Source organism: Volvox carteri, assembly GCF_000143455.1.
Source record: "Volvox carteri f. nagariensis unplaced genomic scaffold VOLCAscaffold_26, whole genome shotgun sequence".
Classification (NCBI taxonomy): domain Eukaryota; kingdom Viridiplantae; phylum Chlorophyta; class Chlorophyceae; order Chlamydomonadales; family Volvocaceae; genus Volvox; species Volvox carteri.
This window is the reverse complement of record NW_003307569.1, coordinates 168,356-185,463: the sequence shown is the minus strand read 5'-3', so window position 1 is coordinate 185,463 and position 17,108 is coordinate 168,356. Positions and strand designations below refer to the sequence as shown.

At 53.8% G+C, this 17,108-nt stretch overlaps 4 protein-coding genes across 4 annotated transcripts; 2 read left to right on the top strand and 2 right to left on the bottom strand.

Moving 5' to 3' along the window:
• Positions 1 to 23: 23 nt before the first annotated feature.
• VOLCADRAFT_92405 (uncharacterized protein) lies at positions 24 to 2,734 on the top strand (the record flags this gene model as incomplete). Its single annotated transcript, XM_002951879.1, has 7 exons — positions 24 to 31; positions 406 to 477; positions 560 to 750; positions 975 to 1,073; positions 1,718 to 1,887; positions 1,998 to 2,141; positions 2,663 to 2,734. 7 exons carry the CDS (start codon positions 24 to 26, stop codon positions 2,732 to 2,734), a joined length of 756 nt encoding a protein of 251 aa, XP_002951925.1.
• A 1,730-nt stretch (positions 2,735 to 4,464) lies between these two features.
• Positions 4,465 to 8,796, bottom strand: VOLCADRAFT_105249 (uncharacterized protein; the record flags this gene model as incomplete). Its single annotated transcript, XM_002951792.1, has 3 exons — positions 8,305 to 8,796; positions 5,087 to 5,257; positions 4,465 to 4,578 (listed from the first exon to the last, which is right to left on the bottom strand). Exons 1-3 carry the CDS (start codon positions 8,569 to 8,571, stop codon positions 4,465 to 4,467), a joined length of 552 nt encoding a protein of 183 aa, XP_002951838.1. The 5' UTR covers positions 8,572 to 8,796.
• An 816-nt stretch (positions 8,797 to 9,612) lies between these two features.
• On the bottom strand, positions 9,613 to 10,809 carry VOLCADRAFT_92403 (uncharacterized protein; the record flags this gene model as incomplete). The annotated part of the gene is made up of 3 exons (XM_002951791.1): positions 9,613 to 9,720; positions 9,760 to 10,075; positions 10,802 to 10,809. 3 exons carry the CDS (start codon positions 10,807 to 10,809, stop codon positions 9,613 to 9,615), a joined length of 432 nt encoding a protein of 143 aa, XP_002951837.1.
• A 2,070-nt stretch (positions 10,810 to 12,879) lies between these two features.
• VOLCADRAFT_121023 (uncharacterized protein) lies at positions 12,880 to 16,642 on the top strand (the record flags this gene model as incomplete). Its single annotated transcript, XM_002951878.1, has 6 exons — positions 12,880 to 12,920; positions 13,524 to 13,716; positions 13,962 to 14,210; positions 14,922 to 15,088; positions 15,790 to 15,913; positions 16,244 to 16,642. The coding sequence occupies 6 exons, from the start codon at positions 12,880 to 12,882 to the stop codon at positions 16,442 to 16,444; spliced, it is 975 nt and encodes a 324-aa protein (XP_002951924.1). The 3' UTR covers positions 16,445 to 16,642.
• Positions 16,643 to 17,108: the final 466 nt, after the last annotated feature.

The window sequence follows — 17,108 nt, the reverse complement described above, 5'->3', positions numbered from 1 at the left end:
AATACAAATAATTGATAACATCTATGTATTCGTAAGTTCCTCAATTCTGCGGCAGAATTTCTGCCTATGCGCGTCGGTTTGTCGACGTTGAAGGTGGTTGATCCTTGACCGTACCAAAGTTCCCCCAGCAGCAGTTATTCACAGGGCATTTTCTCATGCAGGAACCTATCCCCTATGTAAAACGTTCTAGGCTCGGATGGGTATGCTGGCTCTGAGCTTATCCTATGACCATTCCTTCCTGACCTTGACGGCAGCGCGTGCTCAATACATGTAACTCATAATTGGTGCAGCATATTGGTAATATGGGAAGCATAACTCGAGATAGGTAGGAAAAGACGCCATGGGATACAGCCTCTGAATCGACACTTTATCAGCCTTTGACTCCCTCGCTCATCGGCCATGCAGGTCATGCCTGTACTACGTTCCATGGATATCCACATTCTGTGTTTGCATAGGTGTTGCAAGTCTGGGAGTATGGTGGGTGTTATGGTTTACTGAGTTGCGGGATTTGCAACGTTGCGTTACATTCCACACGCTTACACTCTAACCCACATCGCAGGGCTTACTTCACACGGCGCTGCAGAAGCTTGACTATAGACGCGTTGGACGACCTTGGCATTACCGCTAAGAACATTTCCCGCATCAACAGCGCGTTAATCGCTACAGCTATCGCATACCTTGTCCTTGCCATATTAATCTTCTTTATGAGTTTATGGAGGTCCTTCATTGAGGCTTCGCATGATGCCCTAGGTGAGCGCCGTACAGGACGACAGAAGCGGTAATGTGGTCGGCCCCTTCCGAGACCTAGAGGGGAAGCGTCCCGTCTCCTCCTGCCATCATCTCATGTCTCTCGCTATGGGACTCTCGCTATGGGACCGCTTCGTAGGTTTGGGGCACGCAATTAAGGCAGGCTGCAAGGAGATGCGGCGGAGGTTGATGACGCGTACCCAACTGAGCCCTACTGGTCGCCGTAGGTCACATCGCGCGGGGCGCCAAAGCCTTCCTCATCCTCAACTTTCTGACTTCCACTGGCTGGCTGGCGGTGATGCTCTGGCTGGTGCTCCTCATCATGGGTGGGCGGGGTCGCTGCTGGCGGGCCGCTGCTGGCTCGGGGGAAAGCAAATAAGTGATAAGGCAAAAGTCGAACAAACAACGGACGAGATCCAATCCGCCATGGATCGAGTGGGGGGGTAGTTGGTCGTGTCGTTGGGGGTGCAGGCGGGGAGGGGGGTTTGTGCGCGGGCGGGATTCCGTGTCAACACGCATAAGAAAACACACACGGTCATTCCATGGTCTGTGGTCAGTCAGGCCGTGTGCTGTTGCGGCGGCATTCGTGCATATGCGCTCGTACCCCCCTCCCCCAGGCGTATACGGGACCCCAACCTTAAAAGGGGTGATTAACGCTGGTCCACCACGACGGGACATACACACATGCAGACGCACACATACACCCTGCTTTGCTCCGTTTGCTTCCACTTCGTGACCGCCGGTAAGTAACCCACCCACCGTACCTACCGGCCACTGGACCACCAATAGCGCACGCACGCCTGCAAAAGAAAACTTGGAAAAACTGTAAGAAAAGCCTCAGGACTTAGATCCTTTCAAATTCTCGATCTTACCTCTAAAACCCAAATCCCGTTTTCAGTTCGCGTTCGCCCTGTAAACCCCAACCCCCAACCCCCCAAATATATATTTCTTAACCCAATCCCCCAATTAGGCAACACCCTATGGGGCGTTTGTCTGTATGTGATTATCGGGGCCATCAATCAAGCCAAGAAGGACATGGTCACGTACGGCACTGCCACGTGGCTGCCCTCTCGTAATCAGCCATGTCCCGGGCAGTGCCTAAACCTCACCCCCTTCACCTTCGTCACGGCACAACTAAAGGTTAGCCGAAGCGGGGGGCCGGGTTGGGTCGGGTTCGGGGAAGGGGACGGTGGCTGTGTGGCGGTTATTACACGTTGTGTTTGTGCGGTGTTTGCTGTTATCACGTGCAGGACGCTTGCATCTGCGACACCGACAAGTTGGACGCGGCGCAGAACGCATTCCAACAGGCGTACGACATCTTCCCGGCCGTCGCGGTGGGGAATTTCATCATGCTGTTGGCGGGGTTGTGGCTACTTGTGAACTTCGCGTGTCAGGTGGGCGGCTGGGTTGGTGGGTGGGGTTTGATGGCTGGTGTGTGGGGATGTCCTTGGGGGTGAAGGAGGAAGAGACGGCCGACTTAGGAGGGGGGAAAGGACATTAGCTTAAAAGCAAGGGGGAAGGCAAGGGGAGAGGCAAGGAGGCGTTGGGGCTTCGGATGAGCACCACCCGCGTGGCGGTACCACAATCGTAAAGAGGCAGTCCCCGGGTGGGAAAGAGAAAGAGACGTCCCGGTGGATCGTTCCTGGGTGGCTGTGAGAGGTGTTGGTGTGTGTGGGGGGGAGGGGGTAAAGGGGATGTTGGTGGATGTTGGTGGACATTTATCATTGGCGCGAGAACGACAACATCATCACCATCATCATGACCATTGTCATTATCATCACCAGCAGCGTCATCATTCATTATCATCGTCATATGTACGGACGCGTTTTGCCATTTTTCATTGAAATGTTCCATCGTAAGCCTTAACTAACCTGACTACCCCAACTGCCCCCTAACTACCCCAACTGCCGATCAGTTTTCTCACGCCAAACGGGAGCGGGAGCTGCTGTCCCGAATCGAATCGAAAATGTACAGCGAGCTGGGGTAGGGCCAGTAGCCGTAAGGAGGCCTTAGAGGAGGGGGAGGGGGAGAGAGAGAGAGAGAGAGAGAGGACTTAAAACAGGATCTCAAAAGGCTATCAATAATAACTCCTTCGTTATCGCGTAAGCTAGGATAGCTCCTACACGTTTTGCTGTATAAATGTGAGATAAGGCAACAGTCTGGCTTTGGAGCTGTGTACGGAACGGTACGGCATTTGTTGAGGGGGAGCCAACAGCCAACAATTAATTCGGGAATAGAAGGCGAACAGCGTGAAGGTGCGGCTGCAGCTGCGGTTGCACGAGGTCCACCTCGGACAGCAGGCATTCAGTCCTCGTCGCTTCAGCCTCCGCCTCCGCCTCCGCTTTCAGGTAGTATATGAACCAGTGACGTAATGACAATGCTTGGATGTAGACAGAATCACAATAGGTAAAGTGTTGCGCTTCACGCGCTTAAACGCGCGCATATATAGTGTTGCCCGAAAAATAAGCCATATAGAAAAAATATGCATCGTGCTAAAACTCGCTCTCATAAGCACACCAGGGCAGGTGGGGGGCATTCGGAGGAGGCGGAAGCGGGTAGAGCGCGAGTGCCGTATCACTTGTACTACTACCACCCGACACAGAATAGGGCCCTAATGAACTAGTTTAGTCCGCCGCTCGGCCTGAGCTAGCCGTTGGCTTGGGGGGGAAGAGGAAATGTCTGTGGGTAATGTAGATGTGGGTGTGTGCTGTGCCGTCCGTGCCTTATGTGTGTGTATGTATGTATGTATGTATGTGTGCATTGCAGTGGAATGCGCCTTGGTTGAAGGGAGTATGGATTGCGCGCGCATGTTCGTACATGTGTCGTACGAATCCGTCATTAGCAGAGAGGAGCCGTGTGTACGTGTGCGTGCTGGCCAAAACGTGACGCAAAAAGTTGCATATCACCTCGCGTGTTCCTGTTCCTGTTTATGACGACATATATAATTTTCTTTATACTGCTTGCTACCACTACTTCTGATACGGTTACCATTTATCAAACGACTACGTGGCTGTTTGGATCCACATGCTACCGGCCACTTGGGCGGTGGCGGCTATTGATCTGACAAGAAGAGGGGGCTACGGTGCTTTCACTTCTTAGTCCTGCTTAGCAGTGTCTGGATAGGACTGGACCAAGGAGTAATTGAATGAATGCATTAATGGATTATGTGTATGTATGACTTAGATTACACTGTGGGCCGCGAGAGCCGGGGGCTGAAGCCGAAACGCAGCGCAAGGGTCGGGAGCACACAGGTTAGTCTTGTGTGCTCCCGACCCCGACTCAGACTGCCAACACTCTACGCAGCCACTCCGCAGCCACTCCATCCGGGGATGGCGCTGCAGTGAAAATACCACGAAAGGCTCTCAGGTCCCGCTAGAGCGAGTCCACAAGTCTCAGCTAGGGTAAAGTCAAAGGCTCTCTGAAACAGCCCCCCAAAACACCACCAACGACAACGGGATTTCAAGGGAAAACACAGAAAATAAAAATACGGTTAGGGCAGTCCCGGCAGGGTAGGGCTCCTGATACACCTAACAAGCCAACAAAAAAACCTCCAAGAGAGAAAGGCTAAGAGAGCTCGACACCACATATGGAGGTGGAGATAGAAAAGGAAAAAAATATGAATGATTGGGTTTTAGTTTCGATAACAATGGCGGCGGTTTTCATTTGACGAGAGGAAGAGCCGCCGCAGAGACCCGACCCGACCTGTCTGTCCCTCTGTCAGTCAGTCAGTCGTATGGCGCTCACCCTTCTTCCTCCCTTGTGCCAGCCCTCAAAGAACTCCCCTGGAGTCACATTAGCCTCCACATCCCGACCCACGCCGGGAACAAAACCCTGTACGGCAGGAGGAAAGGGAGGGGGAGAGGGGTTGGGTGTTGACGACCCTCATAGGATGCAAGGGAAGCCAAATCAGTCAATACGATACCGAGACGGTCCAAACAAGGGGGGAAGAGGAAAAGCATGGTGCTGGCGATAATGGCGACGATGATGCAAAATGACGAAAAGAATTACCCAACTGCCGACACAACGAGGGAATCATAGGCAAGGTAGGTTGGCCCCAACCCCAACCCCTACCTCCACCCCACCCCACCCACCTCCCAGTCCCCCGACCCAAACAGCCTATCCTTGCCATCAGCTTTCACTCGTCCGTGGTTCGCCTCCCTCGTTCCCCAAACCCAAACCCTGTGGACACGTCGGCAGTTATTATTGCTCGGTTGCCCTTGCATCGTAGGGTTTACCCCCAAAACCCCCTCATCCCCCTAACCTCCCCTCCCAATCCCGACCCAGTTCCACAATCCCTCCAATCTTGCCCACCCCACCCCGCCCCAGCCCAACCCCCCACCTTGGTGTGTTCCCACACGATGTTGGGCTCCAGTATCATCATGAGCTGCGGCACCCCCATATTCACATCCGGACGAATGAGCGACTTCCACCTTCGAGTGCGAGTGCGAGGCTGATCACCGGGTCGCCCGCTGGGGATGGTGGCGCGACTGACACGCTCACGTTGAGGAGCCTGGGCGGGAGAACATGACGCGCGCGCACAGAGGGGTGTGTATGTGTGTGAGTATGTGTGTGTGTGTTACGGTGATTGGTTAGTTCGTTGGGTTCAACACCAATGCATTCCATTCCCCGGGCGAGCGGGCATGTGCGCGTGTCAATACGTCTTAGGTCGGGACCCGAAAGGCCCGGTGGGGGGAAAGACGAACCACGAACGAGTGAAGCTGCTGCCAAGGAAAGAGGTCCCCGGTGGGGGGACCCAGGGGCGGGAGTGTGTGTGTGTGTGTATGTGTGTATGTATACATGAGAACCATAGGCGAAGAGAAGGAAAAGTCTGTGTGAAAGAGAGACTGTGTGGCAGGGGGAGGAGCTAGGGGGGAGGGTAAAACACCACCAGCCCGGAGGAAGAGGAGGCGGAGGAGCGCGAGGTCGCCACTCTTTTAAGTCCACCAGTCCCAACCGCCGCTGTTGGAAACCAGCGGAGAGGAACGTAAGAGAAGCTCCGAAACCCGGATGCTCCGAAACCCAGACATACATTCACACACGGGGCGAATGAGAAAGCCCGCAGCAAATAAGATGGAGGGGTCAGGGCAGTGGTGAGGTTTGGGATAGGACGCACGTCTATAGGCTACGTACGACAAGCCTCACGGCTAGGCCACGTAGAACAGGCTGTACGGTAAAGACACGTAGGAGATCAGGTAGAGGGTCGGGTAACAAGCGAGTATAAGCAAGGGGTATTGAAGTTCTAAAGAGGTGAGAGACACGAGCCCAGGCCCCAAACCGAATGCGTAGGCGGTGGCAGCTCAGGAAGGCAGCGAGAAACCCAAATGACTAAAGGATTTTAGAGTTGTTGAGGGTGGCGCGGCGGCTTAAAGATGACTGGGAAGGTGCGGGGGTGAAGCCTGAGGCGAGGGGACGTAGAGGAAGGCGGGGAATGTGGCCTCCGGGGATTGCAGCCAAGGCGAGTGGTTTGGCAGATGGAATCATGACGGAATTAAGAATCCATGTATGTCCCCATAATTAGGTGGCAACGTGCATTAATCTGTCGGGTTGCGATTTGCGGGGCATGCCCAGATAATCCCTGACTCAAGAGCTGCACAGGGACTTGCCAAAGCATAGCCAAATGATACTGTGGAGATGCCGCTATGAAACATACATATTGAATAGCTTTCGAGCCCTGCTTTCGAGCCCGCCTATCGCATACCTGGTGAGGCGCAGGGTTATTGAGCCGCGGCCGCGTCCTGGCTTTATCCTGGAGCGTTTGCTGTATCTGTTCCTGGCCTTAGCTCTTGCCCTTTTCAAGCGTCATTCCTCCTCAGCCGTTCAGCACGCCGCGGCAGGCCTTCCGACTGGTGTCGCGCCTCTAACGCTTTACAAAGCGTCTACTCCTTGAACGTGATTAAGAGAATCAACAAATTGTGCCTGCAGCGCTTGCGGCAAAGCAAACGCGTTTCTTCGTCGTCCACCATGACTGTAACTCTAACGCCTGATATATCGGCATTCCATATAAACATGTAAATAACTCCTTACTTCATCACATCCACCCATCTCAGGTGTATTCATATACACCGTACTCAAAGTCTTCCGGTTTTCATGGATAACCTTTGGGGTTATTCAAAGTATACCAGCAAAACACGTTCACCAAGCTTGCTCAAGTTGTAGTTTTCGCATAGGTTTGGGGCCAGGCTGCTTAAGGGGTCAACCGTGCACTTTGCACGGGTAGCTATTGTTGCTAGGCTACAGTAGATTTGCTAACATCTGACCGTCCTAGCAGAACGCTGCATTCCTTCCATGAGAAAAGGTTCAAGGGACCTTGCAGCACATAAGTGGTAACACCAGCTCCAGCATTTGGAGTATCTTGAGCTCCATTTTAACTCAATTTCAGCGGTATCCAACTTCCTCGGCGCACGCTGGCCATTTGAAGTGCTAAAGTCTTGTTAACTAGTGTGGGTTATTGTACTAACAGGGTGTTTCCACTTGGCCTCACACTAACTTTTGAACATTATCTTTAACGTGGACTTAGTGTGTGGCTTGTGGACAGGTGTTTCTATTAAGCGCCCCGGAACCATACGACAGGTTACTATTAAGGCACTAACCATTGTTATAGTAAGAGTGGGTGTAATTTAATGCGCAAATCACTACAGTTTGGTCGGCTAATTGCTGGAATGTGGGCAATTCGACCGGTTCTGCTTTAAATTTCACTGGTCAACGGGCTATTTGCGACTATGGATAATGGAAAATAGAAAAGCCAGTGTAGGGCCTTGAGGAAGGAAAATGGCTGACTATGAATTTTCCCGCTCGGAAGTTAATGTCCACTTTGAAAGTTATCAGCAGGTCTGAGGCCCTGATAATTAGTGTGCCACTAATGCGGACATAGTGTCCGAGGCGTAGTGCAAAAACACGCCGCATACATACTACCGTTCACACATAGTTTTTATTTCTGGTATAACAATGTTCGAGCTCGTCCGGATTTGGACGGGACAATACGCGACCAAACATGTCAAACTGAATTATCTTCGACCTAGATACCATTTCCGGGTACCAAACCCCAACCGACCACAAACAGAACACGCGGGTGTTGTTTAGCCCATCCAACAAATCCATTGAAATATGGTGCTAAAAGTATGCGTAGCATGCGGCGCAAGATGATAAAGCTCTTTAACACCACACTGCCTGACTTCGGGGTGATGCCGCAGACGACCAGTGTGGCAGTGCTGAAACCAGCTTCACAGGTGCAGAGCATAGACAGCAAGAGCCCAATTAAAGGCTTATTTGTGCAAAATTTAATTGGATATTCGAGATACCCAAACAACGAGCCAATCTCAGTCTCCTTGCAAGTGATCTCGATGATTGCTCGTCATCAGTGCCGCTCTCTTCTCCACTGTCATCCTGGTACTGATGTAGCAGACATCGAGACTTGCTCTTATTCCACATGTTCATTGAACCATCTGGCAGTGCCTCGTTTCCAGGCACGATGACCTCCATGATTGTTCTCGGGTAGTCCCCTTCAGGAAGAGAGCCATCATGAAGAGGAACCTTCTGCAGCAAATCACTTCGGCCCACCAAAGAGTTGTGCTGCTTGGCGGTTAGCACTCCAACTTTGTTTGATAGTTGACGCATCTCGCCCGATAGGGTCTCCACCCTGCCCGAAAAGGTCCGCAGCTCCGTCACTACCGGAGCCACGGCCTCACTCACGGCCTTGCTAACGGCCTCGTCCACGGCCTTGCTCACGGCCTTGCTAACGGCCTCGTCGACGGCCTTGCTCACGGCCTTGCTCATGGACTTTTCAATCATTTCCTCGATCTGCTCCATGGTAAGAAACGCAGCCATCTGAACAGGTTTAGTTGATGAGATATATGATATAAGATATAAAACTTGTAATTGGACTGGCTGCTACTTAATTTGTTGTAGGTATGGAGAACACGTATAGACGGCTGTCTGAGCGCGCAGAGGGCTCCGAGGTCCTTTTGACCGGTTGGTCAAAGATACTAAACTGTAACAAGGCTTAGTCCTTGACACAGCTGATTACGAAAGTAGTTATAATTGGGATTTCAATCTCAAGACTTACAATTTTTATTATTTGGTCCGCTTAAATAGTCATGCTAGCGCGCCAAAACCTCACACGTCGTACACACAAGTTCAAGCTCCAGCGTCGGCTTTGGCCAGATCCACAAACGCTGAAACTTCGCCTGCTGGGCAAGGCAATTATTCTAATATCTAGCTGAGCGCGAAGGTGCCAGAGATTCTGCTCGCGGCTGAGGTTGGTGGCGTTGGTGGCGCCCAAGCCTCAGTCCTTCTTGCAATTATTCTGGGTAACACTTTTTCCCTTTAGTATGTATAGGAAACATTTATGCCGAAATGGCCACCAAATTACTGCAGACCAATGTGCGCCCTTCCACACGCAAACACAACCTTTACCAAGGAGCCCTGGTCCTTCATCTTATGGCCATACCTCTCACCACAGACCCATACCATGTATTACGCTGAGGATGGGCCTGTTGCAAAGGCGGGCAGCGACTTCTATGTCAGTGAAATGTCTGCCAACTACGATGAAACATTTATGCTAAAAGGGACCAAGGCAAAGCCTAGAAGGGAACTCCGTGATTTAAATAGAATGTGCTCATGAATGTAAATGAAGAAACTCATGGCGCATCGTTCGAACTGAGTCAAGTCTACTTGCATCACGCAAAGTACCTCGCGCCCTGGTGGGCTGCGCGAGCCTACAGTGGCCCGAGGTCGTCAACCGCACCTCGCAAAGGAACCATCACCAAAGCCCAGTCGGCAAACAAAGGCAGACCTAACGGGTTCCTGCGTACGCGCAACGGAGCTAAAGTCCTAACGCAGCTCCAAACTATCCACATCGCTATAGGACTACTCCACAATCACACAGTAATCATCATCATCCAGCGACATCCCGGCCTCGGTCAGGCCCAACGCCGCCATGCCCGACGTCGCCGAGCCAATCCCCGCCACCGCAGGCTGAGTGCGTGCACGCGGCGGCAACGGGGGCAGACCCACCGCACGCCACCCTGCCCCCGACCGAACCGGCCGGTGCTGCGTGCCTGTCACCGTGTCCTCCTTGTCCGTCTCGGGCGCCCGCTTGCGGCTGCCGCTCCCCATGCTTCCGCGGCTGCCGCCCGCACCGCTGCCGCCATTGCTGGCGGTGCTGCCGCCACTGACGGAGCTGCCGCCGCTGGTGTTGGAGCGGCGCCGCACACACGGGGGCTTTGAGCCGTCGAGCACGTTGTAGTAGATGTCGAAAACACGGTCCGCCAACACCGTGGCGGTCCGCCACGGTGTTGGCGGTGCATTGGAAAGTGCACTCGGCCCTGGCCTGCAGCGGGGAAGCCACACATAGCGCATTGGGGTTGTACGCGCTATCGCAGGGTTACTCGTTATTGCAATTGCCTCACTAATCCCTGTCCACTGTAGATTGGTTAACTGAAGTTCAGGCATCCAATTGAACTTTAGTGGACTGATGAGCAAAACGTGAAGGAAGGTGCTGAGGATGGCGCATGAGGGCAACTGACATAGCGACGCCGGTTACCTCGACCTTAACCCCACTTTGGCAGATTCGACCCGTATGTGGTCCCTCCAGCCGCATACCCACGTACCCTAGGAACCCCAATTCCCCCGATGCCCTCGAAGCCGTTAATGACGGCGTTGTCCTCCTCCTCCGCCACCGCCCAAGTGATTTGTTTTACGTTCAGGACGGGTCTCAATTTATTCCAACCCAAGAATTTATTCCAACCCAAGAAACTAGGTAACAAAGTTGCTAGGGTTGTGGTAATTTATTCCTTAATTGTGAGGCGTTGGGGGGGGCGGAACCCCCCCAGACCCCCCCCATAAGTTACAACTCCCCTCGTAGACCAAGAGTCATGCACTGAGTTGGCGCGTTTTTCGTCCGTGCGTGCACTCTTCGTGCACATGTGTAGATAGTTATGGCACTGTTTGTGAGCAGTAAGTAAAATCGACCAAGCAAAGGCCCAAAGCAAGCAACCGCATAGCAAATCACTGGCCGTCACCCGCCGCTGCAAGCAGCAGTGCACTTGGACTCTACCGGTTCATCATACACCGGCCCCTGCTGCTGCTGTCGACGTTTTTGACTGGAGGAATGGCAATGTACGGGTCGGCCTCAATTTATTCCTTTTTTCCAAAGGCCATAATGCCGGTTTATTCCTTTTTCGGAATAAATTACTTAAAAAACGCTGCTCCTCCCCCTTCCCTTACTCTTTCCCTCCGCCTCCCCCTCCCCTTCCCCTTCCTTCTCCTCGGCGGCAGTAGCGGTGGCGAGATCCACTGCAGTGAGCACCGGCAGCGGCTGTCACTTCTGCAAGCGGGCCCGCGGCCAATCTCATGCGGCTCCAGGATGTTGGACACCTTTATTCAGTTCTTGCAACAGGCACATATTATGCGTGATGAGAGATTGGCTTTCTTCAGGAAGTCAGGCTGGAAGGGTGTTCATCACTTGAAGGCAACCACCTAAGTTTCCGTGCGCGATTTTACTCTCAATGATCGTGTGGGAGCACAGACAGCAACGCAACGCTACCAGGAGAAATGAGCAGGAGGGCAAACTGCAGTGCAACATGCTGCTGCGGTAGCCAGAGCAGACCCGGCATCAACCACATGAGGGGGGAGTGCGAGACGCTGGGGGAGGGGGTATGAATCAACAGCTGATCAGAAATCGTCCCGCCTGGCAACTGGCACGTGAGGAAACACAACGCCTCGTCGTGAGATATGGCATGATATGGCCAGTCAATTCCAGCCGCCCATGATCAGTGACGGCAGGCGGCGGCGGCGCACAGCGCTGGGACCCACTGGTAGATGTGGTGGTAGTGAGTGGTGGTGCTGAGTGGTGTTCTCTGGTGCAGGGAGTATTTCTAAATCCTAGGTAGGGGTAGGACGGAACCCATTTGCATCTTGAGCCGACGCTTTAGGCCAGGCGCTGCTGTGGCGGTAGGCGAGCAATGTGAGGTCATCGATTGGATTAATCATGAGCAGAACGCAGCTGCAGTGGGGCAAGTCGGATCCGTCGTGCATACTGCCCAACGCAACACGGGTAATGGCCTTGTCCAGCATGCCCAAGTGCATCTAAATACGATTTTCTGGTAGTTAGTGCGTCCACGACGTCCATTTCAGTCTGTCCTGCATGAGAGCTGCAGCTGCAGTTAGCGAGACCAACGGCTTTGAAGTTGTCCAGATGCCCACTTCCCAGATTCTTTCTTTAGAAGTAGCCATCTTAGCGGCTGTTGTCACCCGTCTTGCTCGTTTTCTTCTTTGGAGCGGCTGTTGTCATCCCTGGTCTCTTGGCCCATTCATACTAAGTGTCATACATGGCTGCACCAGACCCAGTTATGAATATTACTTCACGCAAGCGCGAAGGCCGCTATCGCAACGCATCCACCTTGGGCAATCATGTCAAGCACTTTCAAGGCAACCACATGTCACTATCGGGTTGATCCCAGCTCGCCTTATATGGCGCTTTTTATAGGGTTGGGGTTGCGAACTTAAGCACTACACCGTATATAAGGGCTGTCCTGGCTGGGCGAGGTCGAACGCACGTCCAACTACTAGTCCAAGTAAACGCAATGTGCTCTTCAGACTGCTTAGGATTGCTCACATGAACGCATTGTGCACTTTTATCGCCAGGGCTCAGCCTATTCTTCCCTGTATAACTGGTGACACGGCATTCTGACGCAGAGTCGCTTTTTAAATCCAAGCGCCTTTTATGCTTCCAGCCTCGCCTGCCGTTTGGATGACCTGGGCAGAGGACAAACGTTTCATCATTATACAAGAGTGTAAAAGTTTCGCATCAGCTTTTACACAGTTCCCGTGTAGCGCTGTACGGACCTAAAGGCAGAGTACACTAACGACAATCCCCAAAGCGTATAGAGCTGCTAAATTGGGTATTTTCACGTTCTCTTTATTGGCTGCTCGTTCTAGATGGCCGGCCTTGCCGCAGAGGACCTCCAACGCTCAAGGCGTTTCAACCCTCTGCGGAGAGTTCGGCGTGGGCTGAAGGCAGCATGCCGTTGGACAGTCAGACTCGGACGTGGTCGCTCAGACACAGCAGCGGGGCTGCGCGGATGTCGTGCAGGACGGGGTCGGGCTCCCCCTCTAGCATCGCTCTCCGCTGCCATGCTTGAGCCTGGAGAAGTTCTGGACATTGGCGACGAGTCGTAAGTAATTCTCGGTGCAGATTTTTGGCCATACTTGAACCTGCCTGTCCTGAGGTGTTGCGAGGTACGCGTTCTGGCGTGTGCATCGCGGAATTGTTAAAAGTTATCTTTAGCATCACCTTCTTTGTGGTATTACAGGTCAATCGCATCGATCACCGGTCAGCGGCAAGCCCACGCGCCGCTCTTGCCCCCCTTCAGTCCGCTCCAGCTCATCGGCGCAACTGACGTTGGAAGCAGCGGCAGCTGGTTTCCCCTCGTGTTGAGTCGCCCTAACTACGACACCTCAGATTTGCCGAGCCCACATGCGCATCACTTTCGCTCTCCTCAGTACCTTGCCCATGTGGCCGATTATGACAACAATAGCCAGCCACAACATAATCAACAGCAACTTCTAGCTGGCGATAGGCCTTGGACGCACCACAGCCAACACCAGCAGCACATCCGCAGCTGCGGTGGCACAGCAACTGATATGGGTTGCAACGAGCGGTGGCCATCCAGTAGCACCAATTCGAACCACTTGCACAGGATTGGCAGTTCCGGCAGCGACAGCTTCATTCCAATCAACTCAACCGTTTCTAACAGCAACACCAGCGCTACCAACAGCAGCAGCAATAGCTGCACTGGTCGTTTGCATTCGAGCTACAAAGAAGCCCAAGTCCATGACCAGCAGGAGCATTCACTTCAGCATTTGTTGGCGGTCGGTTCCCGCCAATGGGGCAGCGGCGGGTGGTGGGACGGACGCGGGCTGCTGCGAGTCAAGATTTACGATTTTGCGGTCTACGCGGACCCCCTCAAGGTGGGCTGGGTAGGGATGCTGGGTATAGGTGCAAGTGCGCGGGTGGTGGGATGGCGTCCTGTCACCCTCATGCCATTCCATTCTTCAACCCCATACAACCCATATCTCATTGGCCTTCCCCCAAACGGTGACCCGCTTCCGCTTCCCCCACCGCAAAGGCCTCCAACAGCTGTTTGGTCGTCGGCTCTTGTCCCTTGGACTTTTTCATTCAGATTTTCGACCTCCCCCCGTTCCCGCGCATACAGGCCGCGCATGCACTTCGAAATTCCACCGCCATCGCATCGCCTGAGAAGGGGTACCTGAAGAGCCGTACATTGAGCTGCGACAGCGGCGGCGGCAGCCGCGCAGCAGCCTCCTACAACAGCCCGACGGAGCTTCTGGTGTCCCCAGCTAGTCGGGTGGATATGTCGCTGACGATTCGCGCATGTCGGAATCTGCCGCTGCAAATGCTGAGTGAGGAGTTTGAGCGCATTCTACAGCGACGACATGAAAAGGTCAGAACATTTTGGGAATGCGGGACAGGACAGGATGGGGGACAGGATGGGACGGGAGGGCGATAGCGGAAGAGGGGAATTGCCAACGTGTTTGCGTGGTAGTGGTGATTAAGTGGTTGTGGATGAGTGGGTGAGTTCGTTGAATTGGCATTTTGGTGGAGTTGAAGAAGAATAGCGGAGCTGGGGTGTTGGGTCGGGTTGGGTATTTGGGTTTTACTTGGGGATGTCGTTGGGCCATATTGCGCGGGGAGAGGGAAGAGAGGGGCTACATGCAAGGTGGGCGGATACGCTAGGAGGAGAGCAGCGAACGAACATGCTTGGAACTTGGAGGAGTAGTAAGAAGGACGGGAAAGAAGTGCGTGCAGGGCGTGGGGCAGTGGGGAGGGATTTGGGTTTGGACGGCCTTATCAGCATGGTCAAGTTTTATTCCTCGCCCTCGGGCTTCCCACCTTGCCCTCGGGCCCTCCAGTCCCTATCGGTTGGGCTATGTCTCCAGGTGTCACCAGGCGGCGGTGCTTGATGTCCCCACACGGCCTAAACCCACCACGTCTGCCACCTCCTCACGCCCTGGCGATTTGACAGTCAGCTGTTGTTGTTGGGCTGCATGATGCCCGCTCCCTTGTGCTCGAATGTCTATTCAAGCGCGATGTCCTCCCCTGTCTCCCCCATTCCTCAACCCTCCCCACGTCCCGCGAAAACCCACGTGCACAGGCCGGCGGTCGGGCGGACGACCCCGCGCTCCGGGAGCTACTGTCGTACTTCTCCAAGGAGAAGCTGCCGGAGCACGTGTTGGTGACGTCGTCCTCCGTCTCTTCCTCACCCTCGGGTGGTGTTGGAGATGCCGTACGGAAGGGATCGTCCATCACCTTCAGTCGCAGGTAGGCGGTGTGACTTGCGGACCTGGATGCCTGGCTCTGTGCACCTGCGTTGCCTAGGTTAGATAACGTGGACTGTATGTGTGGGACAGGGGGGGTCATATCTTCACCCTGCGGCCGCAAATATATAGATTATATGTATTATAGATTGGATATATATGGGTATGTATGTATGCATGTATATATTTAAGTTGGTATGTAAAGGTTGGGTTGTGTATGTGGCGTTATGTGACACGCTGAAGAGGACCAGTAGGTTGGCGTGTCCTTATCATGTTTGTTCGCCTGCCTACAGACTCATCAGCCTCACACTTCTTGCTGCACCAGACAGCCTCCCCTCATTCGAAAAGGAATTTCGTCCTAATCGGCGGTTTTCCTTCCCCGTGCAGGGCCCCCTTAGGGTTGAGCCCTCCAGTGTCCGCGCGCTATTGTCACAGCTTTATCCTTATCCAGTTTTAGGGTTTAGGGTTTTATCCTCGGGCGCTTTGGACATCAACGTTTGACTCTTTGCTCCCTTGCATGCGTTTCCCCCTGCCCACGTTTTCTATTTTCCTTTTTCTATATCCGTCTATTATATCTGGTATCTGCTTCACTCGTCCGTGGTTCGTCTTACCGCCCCTCTTCTTCATGCCTCTGGGTGTGGACGTCGGCACATTTCCCCACTCATCTCACCCCGCCCCGCATCATGGCAACATAACGCACCGCAGCTCCTCGGGCGCTCTAGTTACGGAGGCGGGTGGTCGTGTGTTGGGCAGAGTGGAGTCGCCTGCGCTGGCCGAGGCGCTCTTCGACTTGTACCTGGGAGATCAGCCCGTGTCGAAGAGAGCCAAGGTAAGAGGTTCGGATGGGTGCGGGAGGGAGAGAGGGAGCGAGGGTGGGTGGGTGGGTAATTGAGCGAGACGATGATGGTAGCGGCGGGGCCATTCATGAACTGGCCTGCTAATGTCACACGGCGCCTTGAGCCCTCGGCTCGTATTTGGCGGTTTGCAGGTACTGGGAACGCAACCCACGACCATGTAAAACACACACACATGCCGCCTGTCCAGCCCTCCCGCCAGCGACCGTTACCCCCTATGCAAGCCTGCCTAACCAGTTTTATTCCCCTCTTCCTCTCCCGCCCTCCCGGTCTCGCGGTTATCTATATCGTTACCCTGCTGCAAGGCCGCTGCCGGTGCTGCCCTGCTGGACATGGCCGCAGCTGCCACCGACGGGGGCAGCGGCGGTGCCGTCCCCACCCGCTATCGCTACCGACCCCAACCAGGGGAAAAGCTGGTGTGCGGACCAGGGGCCGCTTCCGGGGCCACGAGTCCCTCATGGGGGGGTCTGATAGATGTGAAGGCATGCATCCTGGAGGTGCCATGAGCAAGGGGAGGAACCTGTGTGCTGGCTGGCTGGCTGGCTGGCTGGCTGGCTGGCTGGTTCCCCCTTAGGAAGGTCCGTCTTTTGCCATCACGCGCTTTTTAGAAAATCACGTCATATGTAGTCGCATTGCATGAGGATGGTGGTGGTGGTGTTGAATGATGATGGTGATGGTGTTGAGGGCAAAGTGACGGTTGGAGGCGCCGGTGTGTCGCACATCTCGGATCTGCCGTTGTTCGCTTTCCTTCTTAACGGTGACGTCGTCTGCAGGAATGAAAGCTGGAGACTGGTTACCTTTTCCGTACATGGAGGGTTTTGTTGCACTACCATGGCACAACATGCGTGCAGGCCTTGTCTTGCATGTACTCGATAACGCGATAAGTCGCCTACACGCTATGTTGTACGCCTGGTTTGTACGGTTACAGCACGTTAATATGGGCGTCTTGACGTCCTCTGGTGGTTGTGGCCATGGACGTCCAGGTCAGGTTATTTAGAATGGATTGAATTGAGAACGAGAGCGTTATGGGATGTCTGTGTTGGTCCGCATAGGCTTATGGAGGTCCGTATAGGTTGTTCCGAAAGGAAAGCAAGGTCAGCGAGTGCTTCGCCCAAATCGCGCTTTTAGCTGTGTATCATAGTAAACCTTTTGGTGCCGAAGCTGTATGGA